The sequence below is a fragment of the Rousettus aegyptiacus genome, unplaced genomic scaffold (genome assembly GCF_014176215.1).
Source record: "Rousettus aegyptiacus isolate mRouAeg1 unplaced genomic scaffold, mRouAeg1.p scaffold_m13_p_10, whole genome shotgun sequence".
NCBI classification, from domain to species: domain Eukaryota; kingdom Metazoa; phylum Chordata; class Mammalia; order Chiroptera; family Pteropodidae; genus Rousettus; species Rousettus aegyptiacus.
Genome location: NW_023416285.1, coordinates 29,685,575 through 29,709,379, shown reverse-complemented (window position 1 = coordinate 29,709,379; position 23,805 = coordinate 29,685,575). Strand labels below are relative to the sequence as shown.

At 40.9% G+C, this 23,805-nt stretch overlaps 1 protein-coding gene across 3 annotated transcripts in view; it reads left to right on the top strand.

The window, feature by feature from the left end:
* NFKB1 (nuclear factor kappa B subunit 1) overlaps nt 1-23,805 on the top strand; it is a 109,166-nt gene that overhangs the window by 83,002 nt on the left and 2,359 nt on the right. For all 3 annotated transcript variants that reach the window (XM_016159063.2, XM_016159061.2, XM_016159062.2), the window contains exons 12-23: nt 3,291-3,437; nt 4,587-4,676; nt 5,984-6,169; nt 7,348-7,489; nt 10,940-11,054; nt 15,564-15,765; nt 16,270-16,439; nt 16,793-16,895; nt 19,392-19,516; nt 20,860-20,926; nt 21,508-21,680; nt 22,527-22,704. In XM_016159063.2, coding sequence (XP_016014549.2) covers nt 3,291-3,437; nt 4,587-4,676; nt 5,984-6,169; nt 7,348-7,489; nt 10,940-11,054; nt 15,564-15,765; nt 16,270-16,439; nt 16,793-16,895; nt 19,392-19,516; nt 20,860-20,926; nt 21,508-21,680; nt 22,527-22,704 — 1,698 coding nt within the window. The remainder of the gene's footprint in view (nt 1-3,290; nt 3,438-4,586; nt 4,677-5,983; nt 6,170-7,347; nt 7,490-10,939; nt 11,055-15,563; nt 15,766-16,269; nt 16,440-16,792; nt 16,896-19,391; nt 19,517-20,859; nt 20,927-21,507; nt 21,681-22,526; nt 22,705-23,805) is intronic.

The window sequence follows — 23,805 nt, the reverse complement described above, 5'->3', positions numbered from 1 at the left end:
CAGTCCATTTAACATAAGAGTAAGTAAAGGAAAATGATTCAAACTAGACAACCCAAATGAATCATTATATATATTTCTCAGAAGTCATTGAACACATCCTTCACTGCCCCAAGCCCTGCAGTCATTCCCTATCTTATTGCCTAATTTTATATTCTTCGTTATTTTTATCAGTATGTAAAATTATCTTATCTACTAATTTATATGTCTGTTGTCGTCTTCCTACCTCCAGTAGGAATATTCTTTAGGTGGAAAGTTTGGTCTTTTATGTTCATTGCTACATCTTCAGCATTTAGAACAGTATATGTCACATAGCAAATGCTCCTTAAATATCTGAGAACTGACTCATTGATTGTCCAGCCAGGTCACCATCCTCATCCAAAGGGCTAGGAATTTGTTAAGTGCCATCACATAGGTCATTAGATAAAGAAATATAACATATTATTCTTGTATAGAATTATCCTGCCCTGAACTTGCATCCTTCGTGATCATTGGCATCGAACCTCATAAAAACTTCATGGAGATGGTTGGGTCCAGGGCAGACAGTTAAAATAACCAACAGAGAGATGATTGCCAAGAGAAGAAGGTAGTTGAGGAACGGCTTAAGCAATGAAAGACCATATGACTTTGCAGTCTGAAAAGATGGAGATTAGGAAGGAACAACCATAACCTGTAAATTATGAAAAAAAAAAAAAAACGGTCAGGATAAATGTAGACATCTTTGCTGGCAAACTAGAACCTGAAAAGTGAGAATGCGGTACTTTTAAAGCACAAGCACAGCAAAAGGTGGTAGAGACTAAAAGTTTGTGAACTAACCTATTATTTTTAAATCATTGGTTATTAAAGGAAGCACAGATATTTTGGAGGGTTTCCCAAAGAATGGTGGCCTAGTATAATGGAAAGCTCACTAGAATTTGGATCTGATCTTCACTCTACCTTGACCTCACACAAGTCCCTTAATCATCATAACTTTGGTTCCTCCTCTATAAAAAGAAAGCTTATAGTGAGCGACCACTTAGCTCCCTTCTAGAATAGGTGGTTGTTGTATAGTACGTCTCATGGGGCTGCTATCAAAAGCAGACCACAAGGATAAATGAACCCAGTATGAAAATCTCTACATAATCTTCAATTTTATGGAAATGTAGACTGCTGGAGTCTTTGTTAAAAAGCTTCTCGTGTGGAATTTTTTATATCAGTTTATTGTCATTGATATTTTAATGGCTGTAGGATATTTAATATTTTTTAATTGACTGTTAAAAATTCCAATTTTTCAGTGAAACGACCAGTGATTGTCTCTGTTTTGTAAGTCGAAAGAAGTACATAGCAAACATGAAATGATCTCTTTGCTAGAAAGCATGTCAATAGATAACATTTCTTTCTGAAGATAAATAAGTTGTCTACTTCCCTCTTGTGTTTCATATTCCTAATGAACTAATATTCTATGTGAGATCAACAGTTTATAGGGTGAGTAATAAATATGACTATTAGTTATCATATGACTGATGGAAAAATTGTATAAATCTGTCCAAAACCTTTAATAAGGAAATCGTTTAAGTTTCTACACTTTGAGATCATCTCTTTCTAATAGAAGCACAATTTCTTCAGAGGTGACCCATGCTGACTTTTTTCTTCCTAAGAAGTCTCAACATGATCAGTTTTTAAAATATTGTTTTCTAAGTGCACTTTGCTACCCTACTTTCCCCTACTTCATCTTTCAACTGCACTCAGATGATCGCAAGATAATCAGTAAACAATAGCATTCTCTCTAGCCCTGAGATGATAGAAACAACCACAGAATTAGAAATAAGGAAAGATATTTCTGAACACAGGCAGCAGCCAAAACTGACATTGAAGAATCAGAAATAGGAGAGTCATTCAATATTAGGCTGCTGATTGAAAAAAAGGATACCACATTGACTGTTTATTCAATTTAAACAAAAAAAAAAGAAAAAAAAAAAACTTTTCTCACTGCTTTAGCCCAAAAGGGAGAAAGGAGAAAAAATATATAGTAGGAAAATCAGAGAAAAGAAAGGGCCACAGAAAGAAGAAACAAGAATGCAGCGATAGACCACAAAGGCAGTGCCAGAACTCAGAAAGGCAACGGAGCTAGTAAGAGGCATGAATAGTGAGAAGCTAAAGAAAAACAGAGCAACCACATGAGGAATGAGAGAGGAAAGTCTAAAGAGCATCTTGACCTAGACAATCAAATCTGTCAGCACCACTGAGAGTAGTGGTCTTAGACCTTTAGCTTTCCACATCCCATCAGTCACCCCAACAGATACAGATCCCTCTTTTTATGTATTTCTGGGGTCCACACATTTCCATTATCATGGAACCACGAAGGAACAACCTCTCTACCTCTTGCTTTGACTCTATTTTGTCCTATGTACCAGTGACAGAGGAATCTTCCTAAAATGTCACCACCACACATCATTCTCCAGTTCAAAAATATTCATTGGCTTTCCTGCCTCTAAGTTAAATTCCTTCAGTTTATAATTCAGGTGCTCTGCAGTGTGGTCCCAGTCAGCTCTGTTTCTTAAGAATTCCTCATACTAAACTGTCACTTCAGCTAAACTGTTCTACTGTTGTTCTCATAAGCACACAGTGCACACTCTTTCCTTCATTACTTTTCCTATATAGCCCCTTCCCAGAACATCCTTCATTTGCCCTCTCCTGATAATGAAGATGATTTGGGGAAGCTTTCCCTGAATTTTCCAGCCCACAGGGACTTCCTAGAAGTCCTTCCGTGAACTCCTGGAACACTGGTTTGCATCATGCACTTAACATATACAGTGTTATAGTGCTATCTCTCTAATTAAGTGTTTCCCCAAAATCCTTAAAATAGGGTTCTTAAGAGCAAAACGTTATGTCATACTTCTCTATTCCCCAGCATTTAGTTCATGGGACATATATAATAAATGTTAGCTGGTTAGCAATAGCTGTTTTGTACGGCCAAGTGAAAATGCTCAGTAATGTTTTAATTATTCAGTATTTTAATTTTAATGGGACATCTAATCTCTCCCTAATTTGACTAGCATTGGGGACTTAAGAAACTATTGCAGAGAAGATTTGGGCGTGCACTGTTCTGTGGTCTCTCTGAGGCTGGTTCTCAGTCTTCATATCACTGGAATAAATATAATGCTTCTCTTCCTCCTAGGGTGCTCTTCCTCCTTGGGTGCTTTCTGTTTCCCTTTAAGATGTTAAAAAATACCATTAGAATCAATATTCTTTCTGCGGCTAGTAGTGGAACTGAATCAATCTTTCTCCCCTGGTTTCTCTTCCTTTAACGACAGATAAAGAGGAAGTGCAGAGGAAGCGGCAGAAGCTCATGCCCAATTTCTCAGATAGTTTTGGCGGCGGCGGCGGTGGTGCTGGGGCTGGAGGCGGAGGCATGTATGGCAGTGGAGGTGGAGGAGGGGGTGCTGGAAGCACGGGTCCAGGTATGAAACCGGTCTATTCTTTCAAAAGCCTTCTCGCGTAGGGGAGTGGTGAATTTTCTTTTCCTGGCTTTTCCAGCTTGTCTGTGGATAGAGTTAACATTTTGATATATTCCCTCTTTTTTTCTTTTCTTTTTCTTTCTTTTTCTTTTTTTTTTTTTTTTGCCATACTTATGTTGGTATTCTTTAGAAATATTGAAAATTACAGAAAATTTGAAAAGACATAAAATCCTGCCATAGAAGGTTAACTACTTCAATTTTTTTTCTGTGCATGCATTGTAGTATATATTTATGCATTTTTCCCAAGTACAGTTGTTCATATCCTCATCATGTGCAGTATTTTAATCCATTTACTTGTATTAGCTATTTATTATCATCACATTATGATTGTGTATAGAGAGGTTTTATGCTGCGTTTCCCTAACGGGTTACCATAAGCATTTCCCCATGGTAATTTAAGCTTTACATAAGCTTAATTTTTAAGCATCATTTTAATGACTCATAATATTTCAAGTGAACAAACCATAATATAACTTATTCAATTTTTTCTGTTGTTTTTTTTTAAATATAAAATACTATATGAACTCTTCTAGCCACATGGCTTTTCTTTTTCTCCAGATTGTTTTTTAATTAGATGATTTGAAGTAAAATTACTAGGCTAGTATAACATCTGATACAAGCTGCTTTCCTGAAGAGTTTTACCAGTTGATGCTTCTACCAAAAATATGTGAGAAAGAATGAAGGTAGCCATGTTTCCTTTGAGGAGTCAGTATATTTTTCTGTATTTCATTTGGTTCAGTTTTTTCCTCCAGAGATTGTTTTCCTGTCTTCTGTGTAGGCAAGTCTGAGTTTGAGTGGTGACCGCTCACCATTAACCCCTCCCCACTACGGATGTGGGAGATTTATTTTCTCCAGAATGGTCTCCCTTGGGCTCCCTTAGGCTGCCCCAAGCCTGGGAGCTGTCTGAGATGCCCAGGTGTAAACTTTGCCTGAGTGGAGTTCTGATCATCCATGACGCATCTTCCTAACTGTTAACAGAAGCACCACATTGGGCACACTGCCCTCCACACCACAGCCTGTGCTCACCTAAGATTGCCAAGCCTTTGTAAAAGACACTGTAGTGAGGGCTCCTTTGTTTTACTTGCCGTTTCAGGATATGGCTTCCCTCACTATGGCTTTCCTCCATATGGAGGAATTACCTTCCATCCTGGAACCACTAAATCTAATGCTGGAATGAAGCATGGTAAGTAATAATTTTTTGTTTTAATACTGAGGAACAAAAAGTTTTTCATTCATTATCACAACAACATTATCATCTTGAAAAAAAATTGACAAGTGCAAATAAACTAAGATAATTTTTGAAAAAATTATTATTTCCTGGGGAAAGTATAAATTCTACTCTTAATGCTACCTTTATGCTTATATATTTACTTCGTAAATGGCATGAACAGGAAAAAGAAAAGAACATTAAAAAGGGACTTACAGAGACTTGACTATTCAAACAAACAAAAAAAGTCACCAAATTTACCTATTCTCTTTCTTATTTTCTCAAATATTATACTTTTGAAGACATTTTGAATTTTATAGGAATGGCCTTTTCCCATCAAATATGTCCCCTAATTAGCAGTTGTCACACCAGGTGTTCTTAGTTTATATTACATGTCCATTCTAGTGTACCAATTGAAGAAATAATACAATGAAATCTTCCCTTGTATTGAATGCTTGTTTTCGCGTCAGCTGCTTTAACATATTTTAACTGTAATCTTCATGATGCTCTGTAAGGAAAATACTCGTATCTCCATTTGACAGTTAGAGAACGCCGAGGTTCAGAAATGCTCATTCACTTGCTGAAGGTACATATCTATTAATGGCAGGACCAGGATTAGAACCAGGCCCGGCCATGAAATCTAAGTGTTCTCATTGTACCTGTCAGAAAACAGTCACACCTGAAAGAGAATGATCAAAAATGGTATACTGGATCGCTCCCACACTAAAAAATATGAATCGAAATCATGTCTAACTTGATTAATTAGCATTAGATGAAAAAAATAACTGCTCTGCTTTCAAGCACTTTAAAAATACTACCTCCCTGTAATTTACAGAAGAGCTTTATTTCATTTTGTCCTTTACAAATAAACGGAATGAGATGTAAGTTTTTTAAAGTGTAAAAAAAGTAACATCTTAAAAGTTCTCATTACAAGAAAAAATGTTTTGTAACTGTGTATGCTAGATGTTAACTAGACTTACTATAGTGATCATTTCACAATACAAACAAATATTGAATCATTATATTGTACATTTGAAATTAATGTCATATGTCAGTTATACCTCAATTTAAAAAAAAATGTTTTTTAGAAGTGACCATTTAAAATCACTGTAAAACATATTACTTATGACCATTTTAAAAGCAATTTTAAATTATCGTTTTCTTTTCCCTTTGTGGTAAATTTGCCTCCTACCTTTATTTGGCCTACACTGAAACAGTAAATTATGACTTAATTAATAGATTTTACTGAAAAAAAAAAGCTGATGTTTTTGCTTTTCTCTTAGGAACCATAGACGCCTCATCTAAAAATGACCCTGTATACTGTGACAAGAGTGATGACAGAGAGGCTGTAAATCTCTCTGGGAAAGTAACCGAAACCACAGAGCAAGATAAGGAGTCCGGCAATGGGGGCGATGAGGCTGCTCTGACGTATACAGTGGGAGTGAAGGAAGAGAACGCTAGGTTTCAGGGTAAGTGAGCACACGGATGATCGCGTTGTATCTGTTGGTGATCTGAGGGGATGGATTGGCTCTAGGTATACAAGTTATTTCTAGAAGACTGGTTTATTTTTTGTTAAACTAAAGACAATATATCAATATCTGTTTGGTGTGCTCTTCAGACTCCTGTATGCCCTGAAAAGCAGGCGTCAGGTCACTTTATTCACACTGGGATTTCCAGCTTCCTAGCGTCATCTTTTAATGTAAAGTACAGAAATTTACATATGCGTTCTCCAAATGTAATAGTGCAGGATATTGTGAAAGATAACCTAATTCATTTCTACCACAGATAATAGAAAATAATTTCTATAACTTTAATAGTCTTCCTTTTCTAGACTTTAGCTTGACTGTCATACTAAAGTGGAACTTGGCCTCAAAATAAAAACCTTTCCTTTTATCTCAATGCCTTTTTAAAGGATTAGGATCAGGATTAGGAAGGACAGTGTGCCTTTTTGGGTATTTTGAACCAGTACCCATTAGAGTGTATGGCAGGAGCCTAGGTCATCCTAGATTGTACTCAAAAGACTTTCTGTAAAGGGAAATATAGTAAATATTTAGACTTGGCGGCCACATATGGTCTCTATCACATATATTTTATACCCCTTAAAAAATGTACAAACCATGCTTAGCTACAGGGCCATGTAAAAACAGGCCATGCACAGGAGCCCAAAGGCTCCAATTTGCCTTCCCCTGACCTTCGGGAAGCAAACTTTACAAACACACCAATGGTTCATGGAAAGTCTGCCTGTCTATGGCAGAAACTGATTTTTGACACTTGGCCTAACAAGAGAGTTGTTCAAGACACCAATGAAGGATTATTTTACCAAGAGATTGATGATTTATAATTATGGCAAAATCCAATCACCATTATTTGGAGATTGATTGTTCCCCTTAAATTAAAATAACAGACATTCCTGATTTTATTTTCCCCTAACAAACCTTAGACAGATTTTTCAGATCAGCCTCTATACTTGTCAGTGAGCTAGTGTCCAATTGTACTTTTTCCAGAAGCATTGAAAGGAGCATTTTCAACTAAAACGATGTGCATCAAGTTATGCGAATACCGATGCCGATGGTTGTGGCCTCAAGTATGCCATACCTGTAGAGCAAATATAGGAAACTCAACTGTGATTATGGTCATTGCCTTGCAGATAACCTCTTTCTAGAGAAGGCTATGCAGCTTGCCAAGCGGCATGCCAATGCCCTATTTGACTACGCAGTGACAGGAGATGTGAAGATGCTGCTGGCTGTCCAGCGCCATCTCACTACAGTGCAGGATGAGAATGGAGACAGGTAAGTCAGGGCTCCTGCAAACAAGGGTTGTTTTAGGGTAAGGAAGAGAGATAATCATTGTATGCATACTGGCTAGAGGAAAGAAGAATTGATTAAATTATTGGGTCCTGTAACTGGAACACTCTCTCAAAGAAAATAAAGTATCGGTAAGGTTGAGTAGCGTAATTTTCTCCTCCTGTCCTGTGGCTCTTACCTGTTGGGCTCTACAAAAGTTGAAATACTCATCTAAGAGTACATTTTGGGCAAGAAAACTGAGATATGTGTGGGAAATCATATTTTTTGAAAAGCCTTGCTTTATTTATGGGAATAAAATTTGGAATAATATTTAATAAACAAGTATTTATTTGAATAATAATATTTGCTTTATTTACTGGAATAATATAATAATAAAGTTTGGTCCTACCAAATCTTGAAAACAGTTGTTATCCCAACTGTACATTTGTAACAATATTGTACTCAAGAAAAAGCCCACTAAAGACAACAGAGTCTATGGCCAAACCACCCTGAACTTGTCTGTAGACTTAAAAAAAAGAAATACACAACAACAAAATGATTAAATGGCAGTCGTCATTCTTTCCCAGTTACTGGTTTCTTCTCTCCTGCCTCTGTGAATGGTCACTAGTCTGTGAGAGGATCAGACTCATGACCACCCGAACCCACATTGTGTGAGAGTCTAACATTCCCGACACCATGCCTCCCATTCCTGCTGGGGCTGAGCTTATATTTGCAAAGCCACCTGACTTCTTTCTATAACAGTTATCTTAGTCCTTTCATTGAGCCCTCTAAAATGATCTCAAAAGCCTATAAAAATAAGAAACAGAAATCCTCAAATTCAAGTAAAGTGTCTCATCTAAAACCTTCCTAAAATAGTATTGACAATGAGAAATCTTTTTCGTGAAAGAGCTTGAGCACTATGCTTTAAACCGCAGTTTAAAAACTGAACCAAATGCTTTAGGAAAGTGCCAACCTCAGAGTTTCAAACAGAGACCTTTGTTCTCATTCCTTGCACCGTAACCAAGGATGTGGTATAACCACTGGCCTTGTTATACAGTATGAGAGGAACCGGTACAGCCGGCTTTGTCTAATGTCATGAACAGCAGAATGTTTTTTAACAGGGTTAAATTATCCAATTAGTGTTCAATAGCCTATAACCACAAGAGAAAACAGTGAACCAAGACGGGACAGGAGCATTTCAAGTGACATTTGTAGGGACCTGCTGAATTGACAAGTCTAAGAAAGAGGAGGGCATACAAGTTAGCAAAGGACCGCTGGTGTTTGAAGGGAGGATTGTGGAAAGGGACACAAGGTGCGTGCATTCAAGTGGATGCATTGAGGAGGAGGCATGAACATGTGTAAGGACCCTGGGCATACCTGGAGGGCCCGAGGAGGTGGCCTTCCCTGCTAGAGCAGGATGTCAAATACTTAGAGTTCCCTCCTGGCCCCCAGGCGTGCTAATGCAAGCAGGCTCTGGGGGCTTGCCTCAGCTAGAGGCTGGGACACTGACCCCTGGGGAGACAAAGAGGGATCCTCGTAAGAATGTAAACAAGAGGTACTTTTGGTCTTCACAGCTCAGGCCTCTTGTTTTCATTGAGCTTGTCATATTTGGCTAATAATCTGAATCCTTTGGCTATTAGTCACCACAGAAAATACAATAAAGAAAAAAATAATAAAAACTTCTGGTATTGGGGAAATTCCCATGAAGGTGTGAAGGTTTATGGGGGAGGAGGGATGTACTTCTGCTGTGAAACGCTGAGCTGCACATGGAAATTTTTAGGCAGTGTTTACTGTGCAACCTTTTTCTTGGTATATGTGCCTCATGTCTGCGTCACATTTCAGGCCTTTTTCAGAAGCCTTCTTCCAGCCTCACATTTCAAGAGACGGTAGTGAAACTTTGAAATCATTCATTTAAAAAAATATCCCTTAAGTAATGGAGTCACGATTTAGTATGTTGGGCCCTCCTGTGCCAGTGTTGATCCCAAGGAAGATATACTTGCTATTTCTAAGAAAGAGGCCTGGATAAAATGATACCTAATATCTTTAAATTAGAGAAAATCGAGCCTATGCCTCAAATCCCAGATCTATTGCCGCCATGTGCTACTTCAAGTGTGCCCCGCATCACAGTCTGCCCATGCTTGAGGGTGCTTGTCCTCTTAGATGTTCATCTACAACTCCGCAGAACAGACCCCATGTACTTCTGAAGCAGTTCAGCCCCAGGGGTTAAGAAATGGCTTTGGCACAAGACAGAGCTGGGCTCAAATGCCAGCTTCACCACTCACTAGCTCTGTGACTTGTGCTTAGTTCTGTCATACCTATAAGTCTCAATTTCATCACCTGAAAAATGAAGAAATCATCATCTACCTCATAGGATTGGTGTTACGATAACTGAGATGATGCACATCAAGTGTTTAGCATCATCTGGTAAACAGAAGCTCTAAACAAATGGTAACCACTTTTATTGTTATTGTTCAGTCATTTCAAATTAATTTTAATAGTAATATTTTTCAACAGTTAAAAAATAATATGTTGCTCCTTGGAGTGATACTTGGCACTTGCCAATATTTTCAGCTTCATTAGTATAAGCCCTTAGTTTTTTCTGTCATCCTTATTTTAATGCCTAAACTGTGTGCCAGGGCTGTAAGGCTGATCCAGAGAGAACTAGCCTCCAAGTAGATCACAAGCCAGAGAGGGAGAAAGATGTTTAGAAAACTGCAGTTGCACAACCAGCACTAAACTTGAGGGGAGAGAACTTGCTATGCCTAGGAAGTTGGGCACGTCTTCTTCAAAGATATAAGGTTTGAACAGAAATATGAAGGCTGGAAAGGCACTGTCTAGGCAGAGGAAAGGAGCAAAACCATTCTAGTCAGAGGGAATATTTGCGGAAGAAAAACACAATCACATTGTTCTTTCGAAAGTTTGATTCAAGAATCTTCTCTCGATAGTTAAAAGCCTGATTCCATTCTCCCCTCTTGGGATCTCAGATCTTAAAAAGCTACCACACTGTATTTTGCTGGAGGATAGCAGGGCTAGGTGAGGTAACTACATTTTTCTGAAAAGGTTCTAGTTCAGGCATTTTACATATGTCAGCCACATGTCAGAGAAAGTCAGGGAAAAGTTAGAGGAGAAAATGCCCTGAAATCACAGCACAGAGGCAGAGTTGGGATTTAGACTCAGCTCTCTCTGCCTTGAAGCTCAGGTGCCTTTCTTTCTGCCTCAAAGTGTCAAACATGAATGCCCCCAGTGACTAGGCAGGTACCACAAATGCATGTAGCAGCCTTGGGTAGACATAGGAGCATCCCCACCTCAAACTCAGAGATTTTATAGATTCAAAACATTTGGGGACCAAAGGAAACTAAGTATGAGAGAATGCAGCCTACAAGTCTAATCATATCTTGGGAACTTTTTTTTTCATTATCACTTTAGCTGATTATTGCCATTATATTTTTGCTCCAGTGTCTTACACTTAGCAATCATCCACCTTCATGCTCAACTTGTGAGGGATCTGCTGGAAGTCACGTCTGGTTTGATTTCTGATGACATTATCAACATGAGAAATGATCTCTACCAGGTAAGCAGAAATATCAAGAAGACAACTCAAGAAAAATCTATCATTTGTACACGCATTTGTGTGTTTGTGTGTGTGTGTGTGTGTGTTACTTCTAATAATGTTAACGGTAGCAAAAAAAAAAAAATACAACAAAACATCTTTGCAGGTAATATCTTAAAAGCCCATTATTTGGGAATGTCCTTTTGTGAATTGGGATGCTTCGATCTGTAGGTATAATAGCAGTCACCCCACAGTGAAATTCATCATCCTGTTGGGGAAAGGTAAGCTTTAAATTTGAGAAATCCTCCAGAGAGTCCATCCATTTAGAGGGAGAACTGAGCATAAATGCATCACATCTGTGAAGAAAAATAAAATAGAAAAAGATTAGGTTTGAAAAGCCAGTAATTTATAAGGGTTTTGAAGTCTGCCAAAACACATGTTGACAGCACATAGATTAAATATATATCAAAAAAGGGAGTGCTGAAATCAGAATACAAAAAGAAATAAAGGCAGTTGAGGAAAAAGTACCCTTCGAAACAGAAAGACAGCTCAGAGTGAAGAAAACAGGAAACACCAAAGAGTTTTGCCCAGATCAGTTTTAAACAGAAATTAGATGAAATTAGATGAGCTCAGAAGCAACTTGAGGAACTCCATCACAGATACTTCAGATTTGCAGAGAGAAAAGTTAGATGGACATTCATGAAGCTGCTTGATGGGCACATGCAGATGGCAGGTGAAGAAAGGAGATTGAAACTGCTTGGGCAGAACCAAAGCCCAGATGCTGGGTTTGGGATGCTGGGTTTGGGATCCTGGGAGACCTGGGCCAGCGCCTCTGGCTGAGAGGCCGATGGGGCAGCACTAGCATCATGTAAGGAGGGTTCTCCTCGCCAGGGCTGCTCCTACCTCCCTCCCCTGGGCGTTATCCCCCTCCTGCTGCCTTTCCCGGCCCCACCCGTCTTCTGTAGCAGTCCCCTGGTCTTGCCCCCTTCTCAGCTTTCTCATTTTCTCCTTCCCTTCACTCAACCCAAAGTGGCTTCCCAGTCCTCCTTGGCCTAGATGGTATGCTTGGATGCCTGCTTAAAGCATCCATCTCTAAAAATATGGACAACAATCACGTACGATTATTTATTTACACAGTAGAGGTGCCTATTCCAGTTCTCAATATTTAAAGCAAGTGCTGTGAATCATTTTTATTTCTGCAAAGCAAAAGTACTAAATCTATTACATGTAGCTGTCAATAGGTTTTTATCCGTGAATAGATGTTCCCTGATAAGGGGAAGTAATTTCTCATTGGATGTAAGGTTTCTCTGGCTGTTGTGCTTAATATCAAAAGAAAAATGAAGGTAGGGATTCCTCATTGACTCATAGTATAAAACAAATAGGATGAGGTCTAATGTCGGTACCTGGAAAGTCATTTGGCCTATAAAGCTTGACACTCTCTGGTTTTGAACTGACCATTCCTTTTTCCCATCACAAGTGTACAAATCAGACTAGGAATGGAACGTTGTCACTTTTCTGTTCTCCTTTCAAAGACTGCTTAATTTCACGGCCTGTAGATCAGATTCAAGGAATTACTTGTATTTCTGTTTATAAATAGGACTTGCAAAGGACACAGCACAACAGGATCAGTAGTTGTGATTTATTATGTGCTCACCTCCTTACTGTATCATTTGGTTACATATATTGAAACTCTCTAGTTTGCTAAAGAGAAAAACCCAGAAACCACCACCTTTGACACTTCTGCATCTTCTGATTTGGGGAATGCAGCACTTTTTCCCTCCCTTACCACTATGCTCATTAGGGTGCAAGGATTCTACATCCTCTACTATGCTTTCTAGGTCTCAAACATACATCTAATGGCAGCTTTGATTTGAGAGCTAGAAGTTGCGAAGACTTGGACTCTTGTTTATCTGCAGTAAATATTCTCTGTTAACTATTCTTGATGGGAAATTATACAGTTCTCTAAGTAATTTGGACTATTTGGCAATTGTCTGAAATATTCTCCCCAAAATACCTTTCTCTAATCTTAGTACATTTTTATGACCATCTGTCGCAATCAGATCTCTCCCCACCCATCCTCTAGAGACACATTCAAAATAATTCAAGTCAATAGAGTTAGGATTTTTCTGAAAATATTTCTGAAATTTATTCCCTTTAAACCAAACCCCATTTTCCTCTCTCGTTTCTTTCCCCCCAAGGTAGACAACCACTCCAGTGTGTTTGATATGTTTTATTTGCATATGTTCCTATAAAACATTAGTGGGAGATTTTTGTGCATGCATTTGTATCATACTTTTAATTACTATAAATATATCTTCATAGTTTTAAAAATAGTACATAAGAATGTACATTCCTTGAAGAATCCAAGTTGCCACCCCAGCAGCATGCAAGTCTCCCAGCCCCATTCCCAAATATAACTATCGTATTCGAAAGTAATTTCCCATGTATTGGCTACAAAAACATAAAAACTTTAAATAAATAGGTATTTTATTATATCTTCACACAAAATCTAACTTGTATTATACATACTGGTTCTGCATTAACCTTTTTCTTTAATTTTTAATTTAATGTAATTATAGATTCATAAGTGGCTGCAAAAAATACACCGGGAGGCCCCAAGTACTCTTCACCCAATTTCTCCCAGTGGTAACATCTTTCATAACTATAATTCAGTATCAAAACCAGGAAATCGACAATGATACAATCCACAGATCTTGCTGGGGTTTCACCAGTTTTATATGCACTCGTCTGTGTGTGTCTGTATAGTTCTTCGTGCATGTACTTTTAAAATGCGTAAATGGCTTTGTGCTACATGTCACTATATATCTGCCCTCTTTATTTATGGGACTTACCTGTGTACCTGTGTGTACAGCTAGTTTGTTGTTTCTATTCATGAAGAGAATCCCTCACTGTACATCTTCCACCCGCAATGTACCTGTTTGCCAGCAATGGACACTTAGCTAGCTTCTTGCTTCCCATATTTGTAGACAATATTGGGATGAATATCCTCACCCACACCCCCTTATGGATTTGCGTCACTCCAACATATATGCAGGAGGCAGGCTGCTGGAACATTTGTCTACTTGGCTCTGCAGAATGTCTGCATACATCCACATCCCAACAGGCGTCACATCAGGGTCCCTGAATCTCCACATTGTATAACTATGTAAAATATAATCCTGAGGTTTAATATCTAAAGCCTAAAATATCATAGAAAACCTTGAATGGGAGAAACTTTAAAAAGGCAAAAACAAAACAAAAACACTCTATTACTCATGGTAGAGAATTTGTATGATATGAATGGTATAAGATCTTATAATTTCAGATCTTTTCTCATTCTCCTTTCCCATCTCCATGAGTAGCATTTCAGATTAATAAACACAACTTTTATTTACTTAATAGTTTATTTTTTCAAGAGGAAGTTTCTTGGCTACAATATCTAAAGTTCTGTGGACCATTCTATTTCAAACTGGGTTATAGTTCTAAAAGATAATAATAATAATACTATAAGGGGGAGAGTGGAAATTTGGCAAAAAAAAAAAAATCCTGTCTTGTTTCTGCTACATTCAATAATCTGTGTAATTGAGACTTAGATGACTGAACATCTTTCATCCAGTTCTCATGTGCTCCAATCGCCTTACACCAGCCAGGATGTTGAGGCTGTCGCTGCTGCAGTCACTGCTTACCAAAAGGGAAAGTTTAGGTGAATTGTCACTAGACAGGCTAGATTTCACAGGCTTCTGTGAAATAGACTGATTTGTAAAATATATATATATATATATATCGCTATTCTGTCAGTGACCTCAATTCTTTGAAAGATATTTTCATGTTTGTGTTTGTCTTACTCATTTTGAAAACACGCAGTTTTCAAAACATCTCGCTTTCATTCACCGAGGTGCTACTTCATGGGCAGGGGAATCAAATGGACTGTTTACTTACCTGTTAGGTGTCAGCAAGTCAGTTTGTTTGTTCATCTGGACTCTCTTAGTGAAACGGTTCTGTTGTCCTAGTTGTAACATTTAGAAACCTTTGACAGCTTTTGTAAAATGGGCGAGAGAAAGTTCTGTTGATCGGTCCCATGGAGTCAGTCCATGGAACAATATTTTTTAAGTTAACAAATTTATTTCCCCTGCCAAAATAGAATTACAGCACCTTTGCTAATTAATTGATTTCTGTTGAGTGGTTCATTTAAAACTTCTCCAGTGAAACCATAGCCTTGATTTGATTTAACATCAGGAATTATCAGCTGAAGATAGAGTCCTACTAGAATGTTGAGAAAGAAGAAAGTTATAAAGAATATAGAAAAATCTTAATAATCGAATGGTTAAAATGTTAGTCTAGTATATATACTTCATTAGCATATGATATGGAACAATGAATAATTCATTTGCAAAGGTGAGACGTTAACCCAGGAAGGGAAAATGGCCCACAGTACTACTCTACCTACCATAGTGGCAGCTGCCACACCCCCGTGGGTTACAAGTGTTTGCCACTGACCAGTGTATCTCCTGACCCTTTTCCACTTCCCAGACGCCCTTGCACTTAGCAGTGATCACCAAACAGGAAGCTGTGGTGGAAGACTTACTGAGGGCCGGGGCTGACCTGAGCCTTCTGGACCGCTTGGGTAACTCTGTTTTGCATCTAGCTGCCAAAGAAGGACATGATAAAATTCTCGGTATTTTACTCAAGCATAAAAGGACAGCACTACTTATTGACCATCCCAATGGGGAAGGTAAGCGACAGTCACACGTTGTGGTATAACCTTCTCTATCTGCTTTCTAACAATTAGTAGGTATTTGATAAATGTATGTTTTTTGATTTGCGCCCTAAGTGCTTTCATTAGTCACCTGGAGTTTATCACCTCTTGTGTGAATTTCTTTTGCTCACCATTGCTGATTCCTTTAAAGATGACTTGGAGTAGTTAATCAATAGGAAGAAAAAACAGGTCTGAGCAAACACTGGGCTTGAAAGTGTAGAAAGCATCATTTATTCAGAGGGTGTTTATTTGCTCTCATGTCTCCTGAGAACATAAAAGGAGACAGCGGTTTGACATGTAGAACAACTGACTTAAAGCACCTGCAAAGACTGGTGTAGAAACGCTGTCAGCACTAGACATACCCAAACCCGCTGGCGTTCCCTTTCTGCGGTCCAGATTTGTCGTCTCCTTCAGCTTCACCGAGGGCCATCTTGTGAGCAGCCCTCCCACACTGTGACTGTCCCTGTGCTTGGGCCGCAGGTCTGAACGCCATTCACATAGCCGTGATGAGCAACAGCATGCAGTGTCTGCTGCTGCTGGTGGCTGCAGGGGCAGACGTCAACGCCCAGGAGCGGAAGGCAGGGCGCACGGCGCTGCACCTGGCTGTGGAGCGCGACAACATCTCCTTGGCCGGCTGCCTGCTTCTGGAGGTGAAGGAAGCACTTGTCTACATTCGCATTGCATTCCAAGGGGAATTTAGGGAAATCTTTTCTAAGAACGGTGCTGGTAACAGCCTTTCTCCTTACATTCAGCTCTATTTATTTAATATCTGTACAAGGTTTCAGAGCAGCCGCTTCCGGCATTCCCATCACCCCTTGTCCGGCATCTCTTAACTAGGGATTGCTTCAATGGCAGAGCCTGCCTGAAATAGCAACTGGGTTAGTCACATGACCCATGGAGTCATGAAGACAGTCATGACCCATGGAGTCATGAAGACAGGGAGACGTGAGGACAAAAAGAGAGAACCTTCAACTAACTCTTTTCTGTGTGGGCCGGAGTGTAGGGTGATGCCCATGTAGACAGCACCACCTATGATGGAACTACACCCCTTCACGTAGCGGCCGGAAGAGGGTCCACCAGGCTGGCAGCTCTTCTCAAAGCAGCAGGTAAGGCAGCCAGGCGGTCAGCAGTGGAAAATGTTACCAGGTGTGCAAACCCAACTTCAGTAGAGCAACCTGTTGCCTCGTTTGAGCCACAGATCTGCTGCCGAAAGGCATGAGTAAATAAAAGTTCTATGGTAAGTCACACCTTCACTGCCATCAAGGCACTGTATGAACTAGTAATCCTGGGCTTCCTCCTGAGAGTCGTGTTAGTTTTTACTCTTTAATTCACCTGTGTGTTTTGGGTTTCGGTTGTGCAGGTTGACTCCCATGATAAGAGATCTTAAAGTTGAATTTAATTCCTTATAGAATTCTAAGCAGTACCTGTCTCATCATGTCAGAAGTCTACAGAAGGAAAATGTGTTGGTGTAAGAAGTCATGTAAAGACTTCTTTTGCATGAAAGATCTCTTAGAAATTGAATAGGGAAAAAACAAATGCGGAGTATATCGAGTACCGTCACTAAAATTGCTAGCATTTATTCTCTCTGTACCAGGCATTGTGCTAGGCACTTCACATGCACTGTCTCATTTAATCTAATTTAATCCACAATAACCCTTTGATATAAATACCATTATTATTATTCCCATCTTATAGCTGAGGAACAGACTAGAGAAACCTCTACACCCCAGTACCGGGGTCCCAATAAATGGCAGAGCTATGGATCACACCATGTCAGTCTGAACTTCCAGACTCTATTCTCTCTACTTCAGCAGTCCCCAAACTTTTTGGCACCAGGAACCAGTGCTCCTATGAGAATCTAATGCCTGATGATCTGAAGTGGAGCTGAGGCAGTGATGCTAGTGCTGGAGAGCGGCTGCCAATACAGATGAAGCTGCACTTGCTCACCTGCCACTCACCAACTGTTGTGTGGCCCGGTTCCTGACAGGCCCCATACTGATATTGGTCTGAGGCCCAGGAGTTGGGGACCCCTACTCTACTGTGTTTCTCTCCCTTACTTCATGCAAAGATTTGCAGGTGTTATTCCATTTAATCCTCTAGTCCTATGAAGTATAGAAAAATTACTCCTCATCCTTGAATCACTATTGCCTTGTATATTTAGAACCTCAGAAACTGACGAAATTGGTTTCTCAAACCTACCCTGACATATCTGATTTACTTTAGAGGTTATTAAACTTTTTTAGAAATTAAATGCTTCATAAATTCAAGAAAACAGAGCAAGTTAAATACTTTCTTAAAAATTTGAGTCCTGAAAGATGTAAGAATTTTTTCTTCAGGGCACCACATTTTTCTGACAAGTAAAATCACATCTCAAATAAATGGCAGCCTTTTCTTTTCTCCTTTGTCAAGCTGAATATTTTCTTGAATAAGAGACTCTGATTGTATTGTGTATGAATAGTTTTGGAAGTCAGTGGTTATAATTAAGGTACGCCTTGAGACAAGAAGCTATAACACTTTCAAAAATGCTTTCTCTTGAATACTTGGCATTCCATGAAAAGAGTAGCAAGTAGCAGTTTCTTCAGTAGATAAATGAAGAATTCAGGTGAAAAACCTAGTCCTGGGCTCGAAGTCATGAAGAAGGTCACTTAAGGAACAGACAGCTCAGTTCCTCCAGTCTTTGGTCCTATAAATTGTTCATCTAAGTTTCTCCACTGTTTCCATGGTCAGATGACACTATTGACTCATAGATCAGGCTAGCCTGGGAGAATGAAATAAGAAATAGCATGAAGGTCCCTCTTTGACTCTCATCAGGCACTCCCTATTATAGAAGTTGGCGCAAGCCAGATGTTCTCCCAGCAAGATAAAAACAAGTCCCTCTTCCCAAAAGAGTGTGCTGTACTTACTGCTGTTCACTAGGCATCAAATTAAACATTCTCTCATAAAAATAGTGTCCAAGTCTCTAAGAAGCTCTGATCTTTAATCCTTGAGTTACTTTTGGTGTTTCTTGCTGCAGGCTAAGAAACAGACTAGATTTTCCAAGATCAATCCTAAATTCTTCAGTAACCACATGTCCTAACAAAGGTGGTTTTTGTTGGCTTGTTTGTTTGTTTGTTTGTTTCGGTGTTTTTTGTTTAAGGATCAGGACCTTGGCAGTGCTGTCCTCAGGAATAAAATTGAACATGTTGTCACTAAGTAGCAAGCACCTTTGCTCTTTTGAGCAAACAGGAGAAAAAAATGAGAAATGCGGATGAATTTGAACATTTAAGACCTTCATCTTGAGCGTGCACTCCAGCATCTGTAAACTGCTGTCATTAGTCTTCAGATTGAAGATGCATTGTTCAGTTTAAAACTATCCTATATAGTTAAATGTGAGAGAGTATTCCAAGGCTTTTATTTTGAAAATGTCCTAGGCCGAATAGGGTATCCTCAAATACAGTCAAAATAAATTGTAATTTAAAAGGTCTCTGGATACTTCAGTAGGAATATGTTTTATATATTTATAAGTAAATGTGTTTTATATATTTATATGATCTGACCCCTGAAGACAGCTGGACGTTGAGAAAATCTGGGTGTACCTAATGCTTTGTGACTTGACTTTGCAGGAGCAGATCCCCTGGCAGAGAACTTCGAGCCTCTCTATGACCTGGATGACTCTTGGGAAAAAGATGGAGAGGATGAAGGAGTCATACCTGGAACCACACCTCTAGATATGGCCACCAACTGGCAGGTGGGTGTGGCTCCAGGGTGTTTGATAGCTGCTCCTGGGGGAGCTAGAGGTTCAAGGACGTAAGAACAGATGGCTTTCCTGGGTCTTTATTCCCCAAAGCACATGCCTTTTATCTTTTAAGAAAGTCTGTTTGTCAAGAGCTGTATTTATCTCGAAAAGCCTATCCTTGAAAGATCTAGGTCAGCAGAGTTCTGAGTGTAAAAGTGTATACCTAATCAGATCAGAGTTTAGTTGTGAGAGAGGGGTAGACCAGAGAGAACACGAAATGTCAAGAGTTATTCATTCTGAACTCACACCAGAATTGTCCCCATCTCAGTTTTTGAAATGAAGACGAATGTCACGTTTGCTTGAACTTTTGCTAAGTGGTTTCTGAATAGAAAAAGAAACAAGATTATTCTGAGGATTTCAATAATATAAACAGAGTAAACAGACTTAAAGCTTTCCTCAAAACTCCACTGACCTGAGATCTTAAAGTAAAAGGCAGTTACTGAGTCTTTTTAGCCCAGAATGGAGAGCCAGAGGGAGGTGGGCAGCACACAGATCTCCAACAAAGCAAAATCAGCTTTCTTGGGGCAAGCACTGCTCCACGTCCAAACACGGCTTGTTGCTCCTGGCAGCCTGTGTGGGTTGAGCTGAGTGACCCTGGCAAAGAGACCACATGGTTCTCTTTTCATACTGAGCGCCTGGCTTTCCCAGAAGCCTCGCCACAGAACCCAGAAAGATAACCCACTTCGGTGACCCATGTCATCCTTACCCGGGTCAGCCGGCAGCAAAGTGGCTGCAGAGAAAACAGAATTTAAAACTTTGCTTTGTTTTGTTTTAACTTAAGGTTTTTTGGCCCCTCCGTTAGAATGTAGATGGTGCTAGAAGGCAAACACCAAGCCCCGCGAGCATTTCTAACCCTCAGTTTGAACGAGTTTATAAAACTCATTCTCGAAAGCCTTTTACTAGGGAGGAGGAGCCACGAGGGGCACAGCTTCACAGCTCTGAGGAGGGTCAGCCCTCTCCCAGCTCCCAGGGAGACATCACTGACCAACGACTCTGGCCAAGTCATGGCCGACCTCACAGCCTTTGCTCCTCAGAAGGGCCCTGGCCCTGGCGCTCTGTGAGGCTGCGTTGGGTCCTCCAGCCCACCTCACACGGCTCCTGTGGAGCACAACCTCCCGGCCTCAAAGCCCTGGAGGGCCCACTCCCCTGGGCAATGGCACTGACTCCTCTCTCCACTGCTTTGTCTTTGGGGTACTAGAACCTTTTAAGGACACACTGAGTTCCTTATTCTAAAGAAACATTTCCCTCGTGGTCCCTTTAATGTACAGTTCTTCTCCATGTGTTTCTCTCAACAGGTATTCGACATATTAAATGGGAAACCATATGAGCCAGAGTTTACATCTGATGATTTACTGGCACAAGGTGAGTTGTGGTGGAACCACGTCCTCTTAACCAGTGTTATCTCCACACCATCATTGAAAGGGGTAGGGGGAGGGGGTGGCTCCATAGTGTAGTGGTTAGCACATCTGCTTTACATGCAGAAGGTCCTGGGTTCGCACCCTGGGTGGAGCCATGGACCATACTCAGGGCGTGCCAGGCCCCACACCGCGAGCGCATGGAAGGAGACGCCCCGCCTTCAGAGATCCAGTTCTTAAGGGGAAATGGACCCATCCACAGGTTCAGGGGTGCAAGTGGGCAGGGGAATTGAAGAGGGGAAAAAAAAGAAAGGGGTTGGGGGAGAACCAGCATTACCCAGGGTGTTCTGTGAATGGCACAGTGGTTATTTCAGAATCAGAAGATTCTAGGGTTATGAAAGGGGATGTCTAGTTGTGATCTATGCCAGTGCAGACTGGTACTCAGCCGGGCTTCTGCTGACTCTCAGCTAAAGGAGTTTGATTGCCTCCCGGGAGCATTGGAGGCTGCACGGCACAGCAGCAACTGGCCCCTCCACAGACGGCCTCCTCTCAGCTCGGGGAGTTATGTTCCTTCTTCATTTCCTTCAGGAGACATGAAACAGCTGACCGAAGATGCCAAGTTGCAGCTCTACAAGTTGCTAGAATTTCCTGATCCGGACAAAAACTGGGCTACTCTCGCACAGAAATTAGGTCTGGGAATACTCAATAATGCCTTCCGGTTGAGTCCCGCTCCCTCTAAAACTCTCATGGACAACTACGAGGTAACACGTCACATGGCGTCGCTAACTGTGTTTATTTGACTTTGCTCTGTTAACATCACTGCTGGCTCTGTTAAGGTCACTGCTGGGCACAGCCTCCTTCCTTCTCCTTTAGCTCTGAGAGGGAAAATGAATCATTGCCTGTGTCCTGGGAGGGCAGCCCAGGCCAGGACGGAAACCCACCTTCCTCAGGAGGCTATTTCCGATACCTTGACATGTTCCCTATTTTCAACTACCTTGAGATTTTCTGGGGATCAAAAAAATACTATTTAGAGGATGGTAACAGAACTTCTGTCTTCCTGAATGAACAGAATAGATGATACTCAATGGTCATCTCTTCCTCTTTCCAAACACATGGCTTGATCACATGTTGGAACATGGAATCAACTTTCTGTGAGGTGACTCCTAGTGGAGCCATTGCCTAGCGATGCTTTAAGTTCTAAAACTAAAGAAAAACATGAGGTGAAATTATTTTCTTCCGGGTATTTTATTGATAGCTCATATTTTTCAATGGCTCTCACAGCTTCCACTTTTACAAGGGTACTGCATAAACTTCACTCTAGCTAGAGTTTCACTGCCTGGGCATATCTCTCCCTCTCATGCGCTCATTCTGTGCTTACTGTAAACTGCTCCTCTGTGATTTCATGAGCGAGTTTTCGAGGTGAAACACGAAACTTGACTCAAAGACATTGTATTTTCTTAAGACGCTCTTCGCTCTGACCTTTCCAGACCTGATTCTCACAATGCAGAAAGCACCTTCTGCGTGCGCTGGAGCATTTACAGCCTGCCTGGTTGTTCCTTGCACTAGTTTTCACCCAGGAACATACTTTCCTCATTTTTTCCTTGCAGGTCTCTGGGGGCACAATAAGAGAGCTGGTAGAGGCCCTCAGACAGATGGGCTACACTGAAGCCATTGACGTGATCCAGGCGGCCTTCGGCACCTCAGGAACTGCAGCCCCCAGCCCAGTGAAGACCTCGCAGGTCCACCTGCTGCCTCTCTCACCTGCCTCCACAAGACAGCAAATAGGTAAAGAAAAAAAGACAGAGACGTTGAGGTCTTTTCCTGCTCCCCAGGCCCGTGTGTTCAGTCTCAGGATATGCCATGGCCTCCCCACCATTATCTTCTGACCATACTGTCCTGTGTGTCTGTCTCCTCCCCACCGGGGATTCACAAATTCTACCTTCTGCCCCTCCTGACACCTCCATTCAGGTAAGGGGCTGTCCCCAGGAACAATCACAATGACACATGAGTTACTTAGATTTACAATAAATACTAAAGAACAACACGATGTGGGTGGTTAAGGTAAATTTTATTTCTCTCATCTTTTAAATTTGAGAGAGAGAGAGAGAGAGAGAGAGAGAGAGAGAGAGAGAGGAAGAGAGAGAGAGTACACCGGAACCGGCGCTGGCACCCAGACTGTAGACAGACGCAGTGGGTTTCCCATCACACCCCCCAGGCCCTCGGCCTCCTCCCCATGTTCGTAGCACTGACCGTGTCTCCCACCGTTATTGGTTCCATCTGTCATCCACCTAAAACATGGAACATGCTGGACCCCGCACAGCCCGACAACCCCGTACTTCCCTTTAAATTATTCTCCCACCCTCTAAACAACCATTTCACGCTTTCTCTTGCCAACCCCCAACATCCCTTCCCCTGCACTAGTGGTTTCTCCCTTCTACTGGATCGCCTAGCAAGCATGCTGTGGTTTCCCTCATCTTTTCAAAGTAAAAAACAAAACAAAACGAAAAAAGCACTCCCTTTATCCCACTTCCCCTTTACCTACAGCCCAATTCCTCTGTTCCTCACACAGCGAAGCTGCTCAGGAGGATACTTTACAGTTGCTCTTCACCCTCTCCCTGCTGCCGGACCCCTGCAGCCGAGGCCCATCCCCGCCACTCTACCAGCCCTGCGCTTGTCTTGATGCCCAGTATCTGGCAAGATCTGCTCACCCTCCTTTTGTCTTCTCCACCACTGCCAACATGTACCCCAGCTGAGCAGTCGCTCCTGCTTCAGACATTCTCCCCTCTTGGCTTTTCCACAGCACACTCACCTCGCTGCCTCCTTCACACTCCTCCTTTGAAGTCACAGCCCTCCAGAGCCCAGTCCTAGGCCCTTCTTGCTTGTCCT